Source organism: Opisthocomus hoazin, chromosome 9 (genome assembly GCF_030867145.1).
Source record: "Opisthocomus hoazin isolate bOpiHoa1 chromosome 9, bOpiHoa1.hap1, whole genome shotgun sequence".
Taxonomy (NCBI): Eukaryota; Metazoa; Chordata; class Aves; order Opisthocomiformes; family Opisthocomidae; genus Opisthocomus; species Opisthocomus hoazin.
Window position 1 is genome coordinate 19764791 of NC_134422.1, and position 21600 is coordinate 19786390.

The window sequence follows — 21600 nt, forward strand, 5'->3', positions numbered from 1 at the left end:
AAACTTTTCTCAGTGACAAACATTTTTCATCCATTAAAAATATCCAACATCAACTCCTGTGAAAAGTTCAAGAGACTTAATCAGTTGCCTATGTTATCTCTAGTAGAAAGTCTCAGTGTCAGTTTATATATCAAAAATATATGATTTTGTTGTAAGGTGGGTTTTTTACTCCTTAAATATAGTAAACTATGCTGTTTTACTTTTGTTGGCTGGGATGAGTATTTTACTGCATTGGTGAGTGTTTTAATACAGGGCTGCTCAACCAAAAGTTTCATGTCAAATTTAGGATACTGATGTGGCCTGTGTCTGCTTACACTGGAGGTGATGATAGCTCCATGGGTAGCACAGACTTATTTGAAAGTTGTTGGGGATTGCTAAAGGTTGGGTGTAGTTTGTCCTACATTTGAAACACAGTTGAGTGATTGTAACATGATTTATGTCCAAAAGTGCTAATGGGAGAGGGAGAGAGAAACATATTAGAATTTGTTTAGGAACAGTCATATGATTGTATTTGCAACACAGTGCATACTTTGTGTTATAAAAGCTGTCTTAAAGCATGATGGGCTGCACTACAGTCATACCTTACATATTAATCATAAACAAACATAAAACTAGAACTAACAAAGCTAGTGGGTTGTGCCTGAGCATTATCAGTATCCTCTGATCTACTGTTTTCTTGTAAACTCTGGAGACCTTTTTTAGCTGCCTCTTCTTGGCCTCAGATCTTAAACTTCCTTATTTCTAATAATAAGGCAATTAGCTTGTCTCTCCTCAGTTTAATTGCCAGTGTAGTCCAGCCAGCTTTCCCCAGAAGAGACAAAGGAGCTTGGACATGAATGTAGCCATAATGAGAAAGAACGGGGAAAAAGACTAAACAAGAGCAGACGTCTTTGTGCCTTTTGCATTACACCTGTTCACTTGTAATGTTCCTTTCTGTAAGCAGGAAACAACCCCCTTGCAGTGGTAGATTTAATTTGTTTGTCTTAGAAATTGTTTCTTCTTTCTGAAATCCCGTGCTGTTGAATATTAGGTTGCAAGAGTGCTATGCAGCACCTTTGAAGAAGGGCTTCTGTTTCCTTCCAATGGGGTGGAAGAGTCCTCTTCAGTTTTTCGTGGAAGTTCGAAGTGTTGTTCTTGTATTGAGTGGTATGTGTTTTATTTTTTATTTTTGTTTTTAAAGTGTTAGAAACAGCTAACGTTCCTCCATATTGCCACAGAGTCTCCCAGTTCACCTGCTTGTGTCCAGAAGACCACCTCCCCACAAGAGAGAGCCTGTAGGCCTATAGAACCCAGTGCATTCTTTTATGTATTGACTAAATCCCTCTTAACAGCTGCACAAAGTGTACTTTAGGGTGACCTCAGACAGCACCCGCTGAGGGCTGTCTTGCCTTCTTGGCAGAACTGTGTCTAGAATAAGGTAATTAAAAATCGCATTGGAACAAGACTTCTGGAGGCAGACAAAACCTACAAATGCTGGCTCGTTATCTGCCTTGAGGCTCTCATTTCTAGATCCCAATACCTTCTATAATGGTAACAGGAATAGATAACAGTCCTGGTTTATTCTGGAGTGAAACTGACCTTTGTCTTCCATGGATTTTCTTTTTCCCAATAGCTTGAGGTTGTGAAAAATAGTAGTTCTTTCCAAAAACGTGCACAGTGTTACTGAGGATTTGTTTTGCGTCCCTGACCTTATGGCTTTGTGCTAACCTGAACGTTGCTATAGAATCATAGAATGGTTTGGGTTGGAAGGGACCTTTAAAGGCCACCTAGTCCAAATTGTCCTTATGCTTGGTAATAAGGAATATTAACTGCAGTGGTGCAGCATACCTTCCTGTGCTTTTTTTGCATGTCTCAATTAATTTGTAGATTGTATAGGGTAAAGAGAGGAAACTCTAGAACCAGGAAAAATTACACTTGAGCAGCCATTGCATGCAGTGGTTGTGTTGGGAACATTACAGAAAGTCTGACTATTGCAAACTGCATCAAGGAGATATATGTAAATAACTTTATATCATGAATACGTGTTAATATTGGGTAATAAATATTTATTTCTAATAAAAAATAGACTAAGTAGAATGACTTTCTGTAAAGTACATTGTAGTAAAATTCAGCTTATTTGACCTCAAAATAACTTCAGCCAGCATCATTTGATGCCAAATACTGGTAAATATTTTTACTTAGTAAGCTTTAAGCCTCAGTCTTTGAGAATCTTTTCAGTGGTAGTATTAGAAAACAGGGGTGCTGTTTTTTGTAAAAGACCTTCTAGAATTTTGACAATTTGGGGCAATTACATGAGCAAAACACACTGCATTCTACAGGCATATGGGAAATCCTGCGTGTGCCCATGTTGCTGGATTACTATAGCTCTTCCATGAAACTGTAAGTAGTACAAGAGAGAATACCAAAAGATGGATTGTATGGGATAGAAACAGGAGCTAAACTTCGGCTTCCTTTTTTTTTTTTTTCTTTTGACTAAAATTCTGGCCAGCTTATCTTTGGAGTGTCCCAGTGAACTAGAGATTGTTTTTATTTGATGTTCTGCTTAATTGAAAAGAAAAAAAAAAAACACCCACAAAAAAAATCCCCCAACAAAACAACAGAAACAAAAAAAACAAATAGAAAAGGTAAGTAGTGAAGTTTTGGCTCTGCACTGAAGAGATGTTTGCAAAGTGGTGGTCCCAACCCGTTTAACCAACTGCTTAAAGCTATACCAAGTTCTATGTTGTGTAATTTTGTTTTTTGAAGAGGAGGGGAGATGGGAAACATATATTTCAAGTCCATCTATATTGCTGTTTGTGGAGTACTGTTGTAAATGTGAACCTGGATAAATTTTTTTTAGGAGGCAGGATTTTGTAAAACATACTGAGGCAGGTTGTTTTTAATCTAGCCTGTTAAGGGTTTTTTTTTGCAGATATTTTTAATTTAAAGTAGCAATTGATGCCATAATATTTCCTAGTATCCCTACTCCATTTTGGAGTCGATGAGACTAAACAGATTACTACAATTTTTATTTCATCTGACATATGGTGTAACAAGACAATGTGATCCTTTCAGAAATCTAGACTGTTTGTTAAGACTTATGGTATTTTGTGGTCTGTTATGTATGCTTGATTATAATTGGTATAAAAATGGGCCTAAACATACAAACTGTTTAGACATAATGCTAACTTCAAAATATAATCCTGTTGATGTGAAACTAACTGTAAAATTGTGTGTGTACTAGCTTGAAAACTGCAATAAAACTTCTGATTGCTACTAATTGGTGTGATTCACAATGCAAAGTAATATATTTTTCCATTTTTACAAACTCTGTGATTTTTTTCAATTTGTTTATGAACTGGATCGTTTTCTGTCATGATTGATCATGTTAAGTTCCTGTACTGCGGAAAATGCAGTATGTGGCCTCTGGTACTTGGCATGATAGTGTTGCTAGAACCATTGGGATCGGGAACATGGCTTACTTCCTGCGCCACTTCCACGGATGGAATACCAGTTGGTATTTTCTGCAAGCATATTGTCTTAGTACGGGAAAAATTGCTCTACCGTCACAGTTTTGTTTAGATTTTCAGGCTTAGCAATGTGTAAAAAGCACTATGCTGATCTAAGAAATCTTTTATTCTTTATGTCAATATATCATCAGGTTATACCGCTCACTGACAGAGGGTAAGTAGAGAAGAGCAGTGGTGCTCTGGTGAACTTTTATGGTCTTTTTATTATCATCAATATCTCTGCCTTGTCTGCATGCTTGCTTGAATTTGTGTCCTCTCTGCAGGTAGTATTCTGTAATGTTTTTTTTGCCCTCATACCAAGCTATACGCCCACCATTGGATTTGCTTCCGCAAAATGGTAGTTTTAAGTGCCTGATCTTTCCATACATCCTTTCATATGATGAATTATTATTTGACGTTGGTTGTCATTGCTTTTATACCCCAGTTGCTGTTCTCTCCCCTTACCTACGTAATAAATGTCATGATTAACTGAAACGCTTGTTTTGGAGGAGGTAGAGAAGGGGAGTGAAGAAAAGGTGGGGGGTTGAATACTTTTCATAATACAAAAGTAATGTGAGGTTTTTTTCTCTTGTTTTTTTTAGTTGATCTTTCTCAATTGTCTTTAGATGTAACAGCTGAAAATATGTACTGAAAGGGTTAAGTCGGCATGAAAGAATTCATTTCCACTTTAATGACCTAGCCTTGCTGGGTTAGGACGATGGGGAACATGCTTCTGACTTGTACTCCTATTGCCAATTAACACCTCCTATAACAGGTTGCCTCAGCTAGTCATTGAAGCAGAGGCAGTAGAAATAGTTTACATGCAGCTTGTTTTTCACACTAGTTGTTTAATACTCGCAAAATTAAACTATTAAAAGGTTCTTTCTTACCTTACTGGGAAAGAAATAAACACTATAGCAGTCAGTGTTCGCTTGTGTGTCCTACGCTCAAGTTTAAATTGTTCCAATTGCAAAATAAAACAAAGTAGTAATGATTGTAGCAGTTTTTGTATTTTACATTGAAATATGTTGTTAGATGCAATAAAGCTAATATTTGCTCTGCGGCACTTTAGTTCATTGCCTTTTTTTATTACAATTGCCCCTGCAAAACTGAGTTTCTCTGTTGAAACAGCTATGATGTATTTCAAAAACATCTTTTGTGCTATTAGCATGACACCAGAGCAGTGCCTAAGATCCGTTTAAACAATAGAAAGTGTCTCCATGTGTGGAATATTTCTGTTTCTCGTGTAATTAACAGAATCCACTTTCTATACTTATTTGAATAAATGTAAAATAGTACAAATAAAGAGCAGTGCTCTAAGATGACACTTCAGTTCACATTTAATCAGCAGGTATTTTAATAACATAATAAAATTGGCTAAATAATTGATACCAGTTCACACTAAGAGAAAGGTGGAGTAATATACCTAAAAGTGTTAACAAATTTGCTAAAAGGCCTGAGTAGATAACACTTCAAGGCATTAGTTTTTATCCTGTTAGAATGGCAAATGCCTTTAACACTTCGTCAACAAGGACTGCCCAAGTAAAGGGCTGCTTTTTGTATTGGATCATCTCTTTAACTGTTTGAAACAAAAATATTGTGCATAATTTAATATGACAATATAATCTTCTGTTCATAACTTGGATGTGATTTTTTTTCTATTACAAGTCTGACTGGAAAAAAAATAAGAAAAAATAAAATGCGTTTTATTAGTGGTAACTTAATTTTATCCATTATTATTGAAATTGGGATTCTGCCATTCTAAACAAAAACAAAACCAGAATTTGGTTGGGTGTTATGAGATGGCTGGTCATCAGGCAGTTCATTTCACTGACTGGCAGCATGTATAGATGATTCAGAAGAAACATCCTTTTTCAGGAAGTAGTCCAATAACAGTATTTTTTAGAACAGTTTTTGGGTTGTAGTAATTACTGTACCCAGCTTATGCAGGAATGCTTCGGAAAAAGAAGGTTCAATATTCCTTGCAGTTTCTGGATCCCATTTCATTCTCCAGTTCCCCAAGAAATTATTCAATAAAGCTGTGGCAGGCAGAATGAAGGCAGTATTTGCTGTTTTGCACCAGTCTTGCAAAACTTTATGCAGTGGGAGAGCTGTCTGACCTTCTTTGAATACCATAATGTAACCAAAAATACCAGCAGATCTTTTGCATGGCAGATACAAATGCTTTCTTGTTTGGGTTTCTAACACCAGTTTATTTAATTTGGTACTCTGCTTCATAAGAATGGTGCTCCTTTGTTAAAGTTGGCAGGCAGTGGAGTTTATGAACAGTGATAATAGCACATGCTGTGGAGGGTCAGCATAAAATACTTTGCCTCCATGTAGAGATGAGCTAATAAAGTCTTCCTCTTTGCTTCATGAAAGAAATGCATAAACTTCTGTGGAGGACTAGCAGAAACAGGCCAAAGAAACCTCAGAACATGTAACCCGTAGCTAGTTCCCACATACTGTGTAACTAGCACGCAGAAGCTGTGGCTGTCACTCCAAGGCTATGTTAGATTATTAGCCATTTGTGGAAAAGAAAGTGGTTGTCAGAGATGGAAATAAATTGGTTCCAGTTTCCAAATGTCTGTTTTTTCAAATGGCATTGTCTAAACCCAAGTAAGCTACTTGGAGCACCCAAGATCTACTCTGTTGATTTTATTTGCTAAATTCTTAAAGTTTTAGGTGAAGAATTTGATGAACTTTGAGTTTATGGTTTTCTGTAGGAAGATAAGTGTGGGCCTGTAGTATTTTATATGCCAGTTTATCTTCAGTAGAAAAATAATGTGAAGTCTGTTATAAAGGTAGATTCTGGGCAGGTTTTGACATATGGATCCTTTCCTCCTCAAAATTCCTGAATTGGTACATCAGAATCACTTCAGAACTCTTTTGAGCAGTTCATTCTAATGTATATTCAAAACAAAGGTAGGAGTATTAACATGAAAAATTAATACACATAATTGGTACAGTGCGATGAGTTGTTTCATTTTCTTGTAATTTAGCTAGTAATTATAAGCTATAAGGAGAACAGAGCAGATCTAAAGGAGATAGTGACGTCTTCACCAAAGAAGCGTCTGTGAGCAAGGAAATACTTAGTATGTGCTGTATTTTATAATGAGCCCGAGAATTAATAAACACGTTATATTTGCATTGTATTAACTACCATTAGTTAATTTTTAAGAGTTCAGGTAAATTGGTCGACCTGCATGGTGGGAGTGGAAGCTAAGCTTTAATATTTTTTTCTATCTCAGTCATGTGCTTAAAGTGAAACAGTGAAGTTTGCGTTTAATGTCTCCTAATGCTTAGTATAGTCATTTACATTTATATATTTTAACTCACAGTGAGTGTCCAAAATCATTCACGGGGATACTATGGCTTAAAAAAAAAAAAAAGATAAAAAGTTGCCAAGCAAGTTGATTTACACTGATGAAGCACTCCTTTATGAATTAGCAACGTTTCCTATGCTGAAAATGAATTGTTGGCTATGGATGCTAGCAGGAGAACTGTAACAGAAACTGGTTTATCTCATAGAATGCCTAAAGGATTGATAAAGTGTAATATTAAATATTCCCTCTTTGGACCATCACCAAGGTAAACAAGCTTTTGAAAGCTCCAAGGAGTATAGGAATAATAAAAGAAGGAAATATTAGCAGTGAGTACGGTAGGGTAACACCCTGCTTGAGTTCCTTCCTTTGCTTAAACCAAAGGTAACTTAGTTACCTTGTTACAGAAACAAAATGTAATAATGTTTATCCCCTCCTGATGGGTTGAATCTACTGACTGATTTTACATAGATTTTAAAATGGGAAAAGTTATGAAGAATAATTAAACTCCTCACAAGTTGTGAACACAGGTGTCTACACAGGGGACAGAGATGTGATTAATGCCTCGGCACCAGGAAGGGTGTTGGCGTGATCTGCCATCTTAACAGACGTCAGAGATTCCGTATAGGAGAGCCTATTCAAGAGCCGTAGTCTGTGGAATAAACTTCAGTTCAAGCTCCTGATTTTTGAGAAGCTGATCTCAATCAAACATCAACATTAGCCTTCCAGAAATCACAGAACTACTTATGCTGGTTTGGGGGAGATTTTTTTTAATGCTGCTCTTTAAAATAAAGAGTATTTAGTGGTGTAATGGGATGCTTGCTTACAGTGAAACATTAAACAGAATCTGAAACAAAGGTAGAAGATGTACGGCAATCACAGCATGGATGTTAGGGTTCTTCCTAAAGCAGAAGGTTACTGTGTTTGTACCTTTATCCTCGCTTCAGACCTCTCAGGTCTAGAACTGTAGAAAATTGGAAGAGTGCTTTATGTATGAAGAAAGGAGTTGTTATCAAACTAATAAGTTTTTCTTAAAAAAATCCAACTCATCTGTGTTTTATTCTTAGTAGTGATTAAGTGGAAATATGAGTCTTTGTATTTTCCAAAGTATTAAGACTTCTAAGTGAAAAGAAAATCATTTAGAATAGACTTAAAGCAGGAGATATACAGTTAAGACAGTAAACTTCATGTTTGTGGTGAACAAACTATAGTAACAGGATCAGAAAACGATTGGGCATTTGAAGCTTTGTCAATCAAACAATTCAGTTGTAGTAAATTTAAAATGAGTGATTCCGGTGCCTGGTGCATCTGGTTCTGTGATATGTTCTGAAGACCTGCTCATAGAGTTTTTCATTGTAGGTGCTAGAGGAACACTTGTCCATTGGAGCATCTCACTGTTGGGCTATGACTAGTCAGGGAACTACTTGGTGAAGAGGTGGAAATGATTAAAAATGGACATTTGATGAGAATATTATAGAAGGTGAAAAGAAATCTGCTGAAACATTGCTGGTGGAGAGGCCAAAGTGACAGAAGAATTAGCAATGAGTAGTAAGAAATGAGGGAGAGCAAATATCAAGAGGTGATGGTCAGCAGTATCAAAGTTGAAAATAAAGGTTTGAAGGTGTTGGAAGCAGTTGTGTTGACCACAAATCAATGCATGTATGTGAGTTTCAAAATACAAAGATGGGATTCAAAATATAAGGATTGAATCTGGAGCTAGTAGAGAAGGAATTCATTGACACTGGGGAAAAAAAAACCAAACTGAATTTTCTTACTGTCTTCAACGCGTTCTGAAGACTAGGTGATGTTTTTGTCTGTGTGTAAACGTATGCAGAAAGGACAATCACTATACAGAATGAATACGCTGATTACTTAAGTTCCTGGTTTTATCTTCAGGAGGTGATGGCTTGTGTCAGTCGCTGTGTCTTCTGTTGAATGTCATGTGGATGTATGTTGTACTGAATTTTTCTATCAAGAATCTATTAATATTTTTTCTTTTTTGCCCAATTTTGCTTGTAACTGGAATCAGAGTTCTAAATCTACAAAATGTTTGTGTAAAGGCGCCATTTTTTTACTCCTTTAAGTTAATGCGGAGTATTTTCTTTTTACTGTAATCCATAGTTGCTTTGCCCTTCTGAGTTTACATCACTGAGTGCAGAAGTAACCTTTTGTCTTTTCAGTGGAAATTTGTTGTATGCAATTTGGTAATAAAGTAATGAAGGTACTGTTAATTGGCTGTAATGAGGTATGCTGATATGGAGCTCCTCAAGAAAGGGACGTTTAAACTGCCGCCTCCTGTGTTTTCCATTTTCAACAGTACACAGAACCTGTTTCAACCAATCATTCACACCTGGGACAGTTGTGCTAATTTTTGAATAACTACTCATAACACAAAGAGCAAAGTATTTTGTTCACAGCTTTTCCACCTAGGGATCGGAGGTCCGTTTTTTCTCTCACTGTACCAGTGTATCTGCAAAGTACTCCCATAGCCTTTATCTGCAAGTCCTCTTTAGCTGAAAGCTGATGAAGCAAAGGGAAATTGCTGTTTGTGTTGGTGCCAGTTAATCATGCTAGCCCAGCAGCATTTACATTCACACCACTGTAAGAAACACATAGTTAATTGGAGAACTGGCCGTATTTTACAGCTGACGAAGGTTAGCGTTGCGGCAAGGCTGACTAATGGAAACTTGTCTGACTCTTAGCCTGTATGTCTTGTAACAGGTTTGTACCCAGTGCAATACTTGGCATTTTTTTATTTGACTGATTGTGGTAAGGTTGCTCTTTAGATTGGTATTGTTTTGGGGTGGGGGGAGGCAAGCGATGATGGCAAGGTGACTTGTATTACAAAACAGGTTAGTGAAGGAAGGTGCTGTAAAGAAGTGTTTGGGGTTTGAGGTTGCTTTTTTTTGTTTTGTTTGTAAGGACTGTGTCTAATACACAGAGTTACATATGCATTTTTCCTGTAAGTTTTGTAATACGGAAAACAACATGAAATGTGTAGAAACTGTAGAATAACAATGATGGAGAAAATAATTCTTTATTCTTTTCACAGGGGCCGCCAACAGATGCTCCTGCCGTCGATACAGCGGAACAGGTTTATATCTCTTCCCTTGCACTGCTGAAAGTAAGTGTTCTGTGTGCACTGTGTCTGTGTGTGGTGCTGGAGATAGAGCACCTGGCACCTGTCCAAAGTTTATGGACTTGTGCTCTTTAGGTGCTGGTCAGACTAGTTTTTACAGTAAATTGATACTGTTTGGAACACTGAGTAAGAAACTTATTTTAATTAATTATTTTCTGTTGGCTTCACTTTTACTGTTTTGTAGTTCCTTACAGTTTCCAAAAGTGCTACAAGTTGCAAATTATCTGTAGATCAACAAAGGCTGAAAGAACTATCCCAAGTCAAACTTGAATCTCCTGTTAAACATACAGTGTCATTTGGTCTACATTCCAGATGCTGAAGCATGGTCGTGCTGGTGTCCCTATGGAAGTTATGGGTCTGATGCTCGGGGAATTTGTTGATGATTACACTGTGAGAGTGATTGATGTTTTTGCAATGCCACAGTCCGGAACGGTGAGTTCTTCGCAGCTAGACCCTGATAGTTTTGTTTGCGTGCTTGTTTTTTCCTTATGGTAAATATTATTTAAAAGCCATTCCTGCTTTATCTCATTTTTGCAATCTCAAGGTATAACCTGCTAGGTATAATTTGAATAGTTCTAATGGATGTAAGGGTTTCAATAAAAAAAAAAAAGTTAAAACAGATTTATTTTTGTTATTTTTTAGCGAAGGCTAGTACACAAGTGTGTATATCAGTATATGGAAATGTTATATCTTCACATATCTATAATTACATTGGTATAATACCACTTATAAGATTTATAAATCTTGTAACTTTAAGAACTCATACACTCTGAGCCAGGGGAAGGATTCAAAATATAAAAGGTTTGATTAGAAGCGTATCATACCCTTAATTGTGATTGTGCTATAGATATACTTCAAACTTGCTCTCTTTGACAAACCTTAGTGACATGTCTCTTAAATTATATTTTTGTGATGTGAAAAAAAAGATGTATTTTAGTTTTGAGTAAGAACATTTATGTTATGAGGAGATATTTTAAGGAGATGATGAGCCAATGGGCATAATTGGAATTTATGATGCTTTTTTTGTGTAATTTGAATGAAATATTGTTCTTAAAAGAAACAGATCCCTTTGTAGCTCCGAGCTGCACATCAGTGAAATTTTAAAATTCTTTTGTTGTGAGTTTATTCTATGCATGCATATAGTATAAGTAGAATCTGCAAAAAGCCAGTGTGTGATACTGAATAAAACCTGAAGAGCTGAACTTGTGAGAAACAACAGGCCAGAGTTTGCAGAACAAAAAGAGGAGGAAAAGATGAATTCCTATGCCTATTTAATCGTGTTTACTTGTAGTAGAGATGACTTAAATAGCAATTAAAAGTCTTCTTTCAGCATTTTAAAAATCACATGGAAATACATTTACAAAAATTATATTTTACATTTAAGGGTGTTCTATCAAGTAGTTCTAAAGTAGTCAGGTTGTCCTTTTACACAGATGCTTATGAATGGTGTTTAAATTTTTGTTTGTGGAAAGTAACAAGTTAAAAGATAATATTGGTTTATGTAGAACTACTATGATTTTTGTCTGTCTACTACATCAGGGTGTCAGTGTGGAGGCAGTTGATCCTGTATTTCAAGCAAAAATGTTGGATATGCTGAAACAGACGGGAAGGTAAGTCACCCTGAGGGAGGCTGCCAGTAACAAGTGCTCCCTGCATGCTTTTTGGAAGAAACAACTCGTCTTCTGCAAAGCTAGTGATCTAGGGGCTATTAATAACATTTAAAAGGAAATAATTGGCCCAGAAATCCGGTGAGTAGCATAGCTTGTAATTCACTCCACCTCGTGCGTTGCAGTTGTCAGGAGATTGTCACTCGTGTCAGACCTACAGCTTTGAGTATTGCACAGAAAGATTAGAATGCTGCGCAGTTTAGTATAGGCAGTTACTAGACTGTACCTGCTTAAAAGATTCTGGGTTTTTTAATTTCTTTTAATGAATATTAAAAAATTACAAAGTTGTAGCTTATTTATGAGCAGTTTTAATGAAAAGCAAGGCAAAATAATTTTGTGACAGATCCTAGTATTTAAACAAATTTTTCTTTCACTCCTACCTCTCAACAGTTGTCGTCTGCTTGCTCAAATTCTTTTACTGTGGGAAAAACTTCAAAATTAATGTTAGCAAAAGGCTCAGCAGCTGAACAGAATAGTGCAAATTGCTTTTTGACTGAGTTCCTAGTTCTACTGCTGGTTTAATTGATATTTAATCCTTTCCCACCGTTGGTTCCCGTTGTCCATGTCTGAAATGGACTTTCTGCAGTGAAAATTCAACCATCGACACCAAGGAGTTAAAGAGTAGGTATTTACTCAAGTGCTGAAAGGGTAAAAACTGGTTCAGGGAAGGTGTGGTAACAGGGTGAAAGACTGAAAGCATGATCTACCACTGCTAATGTGCATCCCTTAATGATAGCCCTCTTTTGTCGCATTTATTCGTGTCCGTGTTTTCACCATACTGTGGTAGTCATTTAAGTATTTCTAATGGTGGCTTTTTTTCACAGCTCATCCTAGTTTATGCACTGATATATTACTATTTCTTCTTGTGTTACATGTTTTTATTTTTAAGACTCTCGATGTCCTCTTTGTTTCAGACCTGAGATGGTAGTTGGTTGGTATCATAGTCACCCTGGCTTTGGCTGTTGGTTGTCTGGTGTAGATATCAATACTCAGCAGAGCTTTGAAGCCTTATCAGAAAGAGCTGTTGCTGTGGTGGTGGATCCCATTCAGAGTGTAAAAGGAAAGGTATAGTAGGCTTGCTTTTTTTTTTTTTTTTTTTTTTTAAATAAGGTACTTTGGTAAGATTTAATATAGAAGCAATGCAAATACGTGTAAGTTCTTGATTTTTGGAGGCCAGTTCTGCATTAAAAAATAAAAAATAAAAAAATTCTTATTGTAAAGGAAAAGATAATTTTTAGTTTATTCAGCATCTTACATCAGTAGTCCTTAAACAGGCTGGAAGTCTTTGATGTTGTCAGCACACGTAACCACTCATAATCCTCGTTTAACATTTTGTTATTCAGGTGTCACTCAACATGTTTGCAACTAATAATCCAAGTATACATTGTTTCAGATATTACATTTTAGCCACAAAATCTAAGATCAATTACTAACAGATTGGAACTGGTTCAGCCCCTTAACATGGGTACTAACTAAGAAGGCATTGATTTCTAGGCGTTGCATATGATTGCTTTTAGTATCATTTCTATTCCAAATGGTTTGGGCAATAAAACTTTACAGAAGACTTGGTGTCAAGCATTTGAGTTTTTCATAAGTGTGCAGATAAATGATTAAATATGTTAAATGATTATGAAAAGAGATTAACTTGCAAAGCATACTGGGTTATAGTTGTCCTTTGTTGAAATCTCTTTTGTTCTTGTTTAGTTCTCTTTTTATTTCTTTCTAGCCCCATATGCCATTTTCCTATTTCCTGCCTCATGACAGCAGGGAGCAGCTCTATTATCACCTTCACAGAGCTGTCTGCAAATGTGAGAGGCAATTCGATTTTGCTCAACCACAGGGAGAGTGGATTAGAAAAACTACAGAACGTACAGAAATTGGCTAGGTGGTTTACTGCTTTAAAATACTGCTGAGGTGTTTTGTTTGAGCATGCACTCCCATTGTATTGTAGAATAATTATTGAAATGCGTCATGGTATACATGGATGATATTAATGTAAATTTATAAATATTTAAAAAGTAAGTGTTTGTCTTCTGTAGAGCTGTAGTATCGTATTTCCTATGAGACAGATCATATTAACGCTACCAAACAATTCCTCTAAGAGTTCCCTTAATTTCATAATACAATATTCTAAAGCTACAGTTGTATTTTCAGTTGGGTTTTTTCATTCCAATTTTTATAGCAAATTTGTTTATGTAACAGGCAATTGAAAAATTAATAGTTTGGGCTTGTTTGGAAGCTATCTGAAGCATCTGAATCAATTTTGCTTCCTTTTAAACTGCATGAAAAGTAGAAGAATATTTAGGTAGTTTTTGTGGAGAAAAAGAAAATGCAGTAGAATATTTAATTACTCCTGACTTACTTTTTCTAGAACTTTTTCCTTCTGCTTTTGCTTGTTTTTCCACTCCAATAGAAATGTCGAAATAGGATTCATTTTATTTTGTCAAAATATAATTTTTGGGACTATATTTATAAGTCATTTAGACCTAGCTATTAAATCCATTAAGGCAAAAAGCCTCCCAGCAAGTCACACTACTGTTATACCACCCTTGCTCACTAAATGTTTTTTATTTTTTTTAATATTTTTTTGCCACTGTTGCTTGACACAGATGTCACATTTGAGGGTGTCTGTTCTCTTCAGAAGAATATTCTTTAGCATATTTATTTTGAATGTGAACAGATTTTTGTCCTTCTAAACATTGCTGGAATTTTTGTCCATCTAAACATTTCTCAATTACAGCTGCTCTTAATGGCATTGCTGCCAGTACTGGAGATCACTGGAAGTCTTATAATGTTTGTTTTTCATACATGTCTAGCTGCTACAGTCAGATTAAATTACATTCTCAGGTTTCACATTAAAAAAAAGTTTACATCTGTCATGTTTCTGGTAAGTGCATCCTTAAAAGCTGAGAAATAGAAAGAATCCCCCAAATTATGAATACCGCTTCTAATTAATTTCTTGATTCTGGGGGTAAGCTTGGGCTATGAAATGTGTATGGCTTTTATGATCCCGCTTGGCAAGTTCACTTATATTAAGATGTATTTTGATTTTAGATGGGCTGAGAGAGGAACAGATACATTAGAGCTCAAGGGGATTTCTCAGGGCAGGTTTGACTGTTTCATGTGCATAGCTGCCTTAGTGTGGCGTCCAGTGCCGCTTCGTCTCTTAAACAGCTCAAGCTAAGCCCGTTTCACAGGGAAGTACCTGCTTTTTCTCAGCGCCAGCAAAAGAACTGCTTGCAGAGGTAATTTTGCTGGTGCAGTAGCCACTGTACTGGTGGGCTTTTGCTCGCGTCTGTAGCTATGTGAGTCCAAGATCATTACTCATTATACCTTTTACTAGCATAACTGTCTGGCAAAAAAATGTAGTGAACATGTGGCATAGAAGATTTTAATATGGTGTGTTTTGACTGAGATTAGATGTATTTAAAAACAAAGTCCAAAATAACACATTAGCTAATTTTAAACCTGCCTCAGGGCAGGTCCATGCCCATATAAATTGCTGTGGCTTCTAGTCAGTGAAGCACTCATGGTTGTGCTAGTGAAGAATAACCAGGGCAGAGGTTATTTTCATGTGTCAGGAAGTTGAAATGAATTCTGATGAGGAGCTTCAGGTTCACCTTGACTAGCTAAAGCATTAAAAAGCAGTTTGCCCTGTCACTGGTAGAAAGCAAAAACTTGTTAAGCTGTCCTCATCTGGATACACGTGTTCCAAACACCTAGTAGGACAGGGGCGTATGACTGCAATTTAAAGGTAAGAATACATATAATTCTCATCAGGTTTTTTAAAAAAGAAAAGTCATTTTATGTCCAAGCAAAAATAAAAAGTCATATAAAATCCTTATGTAAAACTAAACCCCTCATATAGATCTGCGGATTAAGTGCCAACTGCTTTAATGATCATTTTAGGACTGGGATGTTACTACATAAATGTAGTAGAACACGTGAAGGACAAGTAATTCTAAATACTGATCTTAATTAATTTACATACATGTTCTTGCAAACGTGGTATACTTTTTCATGACTGTGTACCATATATTGCAGTTTTTAGGCTAATAATATTCAAACTGTCTGTAAAATAAACTCACAACAGATCAGTGAGTTTTAACTGAAGGTCAGTGTTATCAGAACCCGTAGAGAAAAAGCTTTGTGACTGGGCTTTTCTTTTGTGGTTTGTTTTTTTTTTAGAAATAACAAAATTCTATGAATGAAGTCAAAGTAAGCATGCTGCAATATGGCCATTGGGGCAACCTGGCTAGCTGTTGCTTCATCTTGTACTTACTAATAAGCCTTTCTTTTACCCCCTCCAGTTTTCCAGTCTGTGCAATGCAAGTTGTAGTACATATTTAGAATATTCCACAGAAGCAGTAATTTCATTAAAGATCTGGAATAAAGCTAAATATTGACATTTCATATTTATTTCCAACATACATTTTGAGATGTCTGTATAGAGAACTATATACCTTTGCCAAATGTTAAAAATAAATTTTTTTTGGACCTTAACGTAGCAGCTGTTCCTCACCTCTTAAGGAAAATATAACTACACGAAACCCACTGTGACATAGTATCTTTAACTCCACAAGCATTGACTTACTGTATTGCACTCGTATGTTAAATACATAAAAAAGTGGTGGTTTCTTTATTGAACTGTTTTAAACTTAAACTTTAGATCTTTTTTATTAAAAATTTATCATTTTAAATGTTTTGTTTTTCTGAGGCAGTTCATTGGTTTCCCTTGATTAGTAATTGCTGGCATAAGGATCACTAAAATATCCAAAATTGTCAGAAGTCCATTTTGTACATCTGAGAAGTTTGGCACTTGTGGTGTTTAGTAGGATATGCAGCAAAATCTCTTATTCATACAACAAAATTTAATGTCCGTTATACCATAATTTTTCCTAGCAAGGCACTGTCAGAAGTATTTGTGGGAAGATCTGTTGGTTTATGGCAAAAATCTTTTTTTTTTTTTTTTTTTTAACTGAGGAAAAGACTTGTGTTTGCGATAACTTTTTATAAATTCTACTTTGCATGTTGATCTCCTCCTGACAGATAAAAACAAATATGCTATGCTTAAACCTCTTGTGCTTAAACCATATCCCAACACTTTCATAAAAGAGGTTTTTGCTATGGTATTTTATCCTTATCTTAATCTTAGTCAGAGGGTGCAAGGAGAAAAAAATATGAACGTTTGGGTATCCAGGTAAATCAAAATAATTCCAGTTGTAAATGACCTCAGGAGATCATCTAGTCCAACTTTGTGCAGAGTACAGTGTCAACATTGAGTCCAGAACAGCTCGCTTAGAGTTTTGTCCACTGGAATCTTGATATGCAACAGCCTAATGGGATTACCTGTTCCAATAGTTTATTATTCTTGCAGATTTTTTTCCCCTTGTGTACAGTCAGCAGCTCCCCATTTCAGTTTATTACTACTGTCTCCTGCCACATACATCAATGAAAATCATTGTTCTGTGGTCTGAGTAACCTCTTCTGGAATTTGAAGGTTTGATTCTTCAAAGAGTAGCCAGAATGTGAGCTGTAGTCTAAAACCATTTTGTTTAAGCAGTTTCTTTTCAGTGGAAGTCGTAAATTGCTGTCTTTTGTTCAATTTATGTGATCTTTAGAATTTTGTTCTAAAAGGAATAACAAATGTGATGAACTTTATCATTTGTTCTTTTACACATTTTTATAGTGTGAAAAAAAAATTATTCTTACCATGCTTCTAGAAGTCCCAAAGAGGGACAGTTCTACTGCACGGTTTCTTCTCCTTTTTTTTAAAAAAGAGTATTGTTTGTCCTAATATAGCTATTATCTGGAGAAGGATGCTGGTTTTATCCTCCTTGTACAAATGAAGAGCTGAGGAGAAGAGAGCTTAGCTGAGTTACTGCTGGAGGTCCATAGAAAAGTTGTGTCTGTCCAAAGCCAAGGTCATCTTGAGTAAGATGAAGGTCTCAAAGTCCTTTTGAGCTATTAACAGACAAAAAGAGTATATTTAAATATTCAGATTTCTGTTTAGAATAATAAAGCATTCTGTGCCTATCGTAAAAGCATGGTGGCTCAAATACTATACTTTGAAATTTTGTAGTATTCTAGCATAGTTTTAATTCTTACTGTGCTAATGGGATTTTGTCCTTTTTTGTCCATTTTGACAATTTGTGTAGGCGTAGGATAAAATGCCACCATGAAACCAGTAGATCGTGTGGTTGAACAGAGCTTTTGCTGAAGGACCTGTTCTGGCAAACTCTTCCACAGAATGCTTCTCTTCCTCTTTTTTTGTCCATTGGTACTTCTAAATCTAGGTGACAACCTGTGTGTAATACAAGCAATATGGTTTTGATAATACCTGATTACTCTTGAGAGTAAGAGATGGTCATTTTGTTGAGTGCTGACCGTAAGAGCAGCGATTTGCAAATAGTTTTGATCTCTTCTGCTACTTTTGTGTTCCAGTTTAGATTAAGTTTTATATACACTACACTGTCTCAGCTTGGTGACATACGTGAGGAAAGGCAGCTGAACTCCTTTTCTGAGGTGGTTTTTGTGTTGCAAATCCTCCCAACTTACCAAGACAAGTATGTATGTGAATGGTTTTATAACTTGGTAATTACTTGATAGTCTAAAAGAGTGAAACCAAAAGCAAACAGAGATTTAACAATTACTCTTCTGAATGTTGGAATTACCATCTAGCCTCAAGAATTTTCTTCAGCTGAGCGTAAGTCTTACACTAGTTTTCTGAAAGATTATATGTTTTCAGACTTCCTTACCAGAGTACTATTATTTTCCCTTTAAATTTGTCCTTTTGCCTTGTTTGTTTGAATTAACAACAGGATTGGAGGAGATGGTGACTGTGTTTGAAGAAGGCAGCACAAAAGCAATCCTTAAAATGATATGTGTGGAGAGACTAGTTGTAATGCCTGAGATTTGAAATTTAAAATAGCCCATGAAGAATTGAGACTGTGAGAACTTTAAGTAGAATGGAGCCACCTAACAAGATTTTCTTTACATACCCAAGTCCCCCTCCTCACTTCGTATGTTAGTCTTAACAACTTTTACCTTAATAAATCTTCCCTAGACACAAGTGAGTTCAACGGTCATTAGGGTACAGCTCAAAAGTATGAATTAAAAACAACTAAACAAACCAGTAAGTTCACTATATTGTCACTACTGCTTTGGGGGCATGTCTGTTTATTGTGAATTATTATGCAGATAATATTTTACAATAAAATGTGTTTTAAAATGTGTGATACCTACAATTTTATGCCAGAATCTTTTATACCTGGAACACCTTTCATGATTAGAACTGGACTTGATAACACTTTTTTATGATAAAGGGAAGAATTCTAATATAGAGAAGATAACTTTACAATGTGTGATTTTGGTTGAGATTTCAAGGGTACATTTCTGTACATTTTGTGCAATGTCTAGTGCATTTAGATGCTCTTACAGTACTGTGGTATTTCTTACCATTGACTGAACAGAGTATTTGGTGCAGTAACCTGCGTATCAGAGACAGAAGCATCATAATTTTGTTTCAGCAAGAACTGAGTTTCAGGAGAGCTTGATTTGGAGAATAAGGAAGCAGATACATTTGTGCTGGATTTGATTGCTGTTGACTCAATAAAGATTGGTGCTCTTTTTCCTGAAGAATCACATTTGTAAGAGATGAATTGCATCTGCACTATAGTGTAGGCCACTCGGTGTTTTAGTTCAGGATGTGTTTTTTCTGAACCTAGGCATAAACTCCAAAGTATTGAACTGTTTTATTACTGCCAGTGTACCACTATTTCATTAGTATTTTGTTTGAAAGCTAGAATTTTTTTCTCGTACTTGCACATATTCAGAATAACATATTTTGCACATATTACTTACTAATTTTTTTAATGGGATGCCAACACTGTTAATACCAATAGTGGTGTTCTAAAAGCTGTTATGCAACGTCCTGTGGACTTGCTGTGATTTAATTAAGTGATGTATGTTTACCTACTAAACTATTTACATAGGTTACTTTAGTTCATGCCCTTCTTTAAAACAAAAAAAGTTCCAAAGAAGATGTTTTGTTGAAAAGTATTAAATGTTTAATTTCCTTTTGCTTTGGTGGATGTAGAATAGTCCATTTCTCTTCATTAAGGCATATAGCTTTAAAACTTGTGGCTTTGCTACTTGGGAGTTATGGATGCATGCCCTCACTTGTCAAGATAAATGTATTATACTGTAGTTCTCTCCCCTCCCAGTATGAATGTTCAAGTTGTGCTGTAGATTTGACCACAAGTAAGCAATTCTCTAAGGATAGAGAAGGAAAATGCACATACTCCTAGGAATCTATTTTCCAGAGCTAAAATTGACATTTTATAAATAATTTCCATGTTGCAAACTTCAAACTCACAATCACAGCATTTCAGTGATATGCATTTGGCATGAGTCAGTTTCAGTTCTTAGTGCTTTTCATTGGAAATGGCATAAAAAGTAAGATTTCTTTGAATTTTTTATGCTGTGGGCTTACAGGGGACAGAAGATGTTCTTCACTTGTAGTTGTCTAACAGTGCATGGCAGCATAAATAACGAAATGGTCATAAACCCGAGCTGCACTTCTCAGGTCACATGTTCCATTTCATTTTTAAAGAATCTAGAAACAAACTAAGCAGTTGATAACAGGTCAGTTGCAGGTGATAAAAGAGATTTTAGATGGGACATTACTTCTTTTTCCACACCTGGCATAACCACGTTGTATCCTTTGCAGGGCTCTCTTTACGCACGGGTATGTTTGTTCATAAACATATGGCCTAAACAATACATCACTTCTTGAATTCCAAGGACACAATACATTTTTAAAGATAGTCACCGTATATGATAGATTCTTCACTGGAAAAAGAAAACTGATGTCAGAATTTTTTTTAATTTAAACAAAAAAGGCTTACTTATTTCAAACTAAACTTTACCATTAAAATATATTGAGTCTTGCAAACAGGACTGTTTCGTTCAATATTGTTTGTAGATTTGATGTTGGAGGGAATTTAATAGAATCACATATGTAAAGTACTCTTGAAATTACCTTAATTTAAAAAAAAAAAAAAAGCCCCACAAAGTTAGGGAGACTATTGTTAGGGAGACTATTTTAGAAAAAGTGGTAATATATATATGGCATTCGCAGTCTCAGAAGAAGCTAAAATAAGTCTGGCTACTAAGCACCCTAAATTTTTATCAAGCCATTATTTTTAATAACTATATGCAGACTATAAATGGCCAGATTTTTATCTAGTTAGCAACTGAAGAGTCCAGCACTTGTCTTAGATTGTGAATAACTATAAATCATATTAATTATAGCTATCCTCAAATTTATTAAGTACACTGAATATAATTGTAAATTTTGTTTGTAAAAATACATTATGTGGGCTGTACTGTGGGTTGTTGACCCCGGGGAATTGCTTAAAAAATCCCGTATAGTTATTGTTTTTTAGATTATTATGCTTTTTGAATCTAAGACAGATGTACAAAAAGATGCAGTTTTTATTTTGTATTGGCAGCTTCCAAATATTTAGTATCTATTTCCAAGAGCTGCAATTAGTAAAGCATCCATGGTACTGCAATCCACACATCCCACAAGCTAATTATATTTGCAAGGTCAGATTGAATACATATTTTCAGAAAAATAAAGGGTTATATAAATGTGTCTTCTACTTGGCTGTTATATCACAGTTTGTTGATCTGGAGTATAATGTGTACAATTCACAAATTTGTCTGATAACAGAAAGTGGTGTGTGATTGTGTTTATTTTACTAACCAGTATATTCACAGCAATCACTTCCAAATATCTCTCCAGTAAAGATGTGTTAATTACAAAACAGACAAGGTCTTCTATTATATTAAAGCTACTAACAAGAAGACAGCAGGAATCACACATGTAAATAGCATCATCAACCCCTATTTTAGTCCTCTGTTTTGATCTGTGAGTTGCGCATAGACCAAAGGTGCTATTAAAGACTCAGTATATG

General features: G+C 35.6%; 1 protein-coding gene across 1 annotated transcript in view; it reads left to right on the forward strand.

Moving 5' to 3' along the window:
* PSMD14 (proteasome 26S subunit, non-ATPase 14) overlaps positions 1-21600 on the forward strand; it is a 47676-nt gene that overhangs the window by 12804 nt on the left and 13272 nt on the right. Inside the window, exons 4-7 of the mRNA XM_075430752.1 lie at positions 9864-9935; positions 10263-10382; positions 11490-11560; positions 12532-12682. Of these exons, the coding sequence (XP_075286867.1) occupies positions 9864-9935; positions 10263-10382; positions 11490-11560; positions 12532-12682 (414 nt within the window). The remainder of the gene's footprint in view (positions 1-9863; positions 9936-10262; positions 10383-11489; positions 11561-12531; positions 12683-21600) is intronic.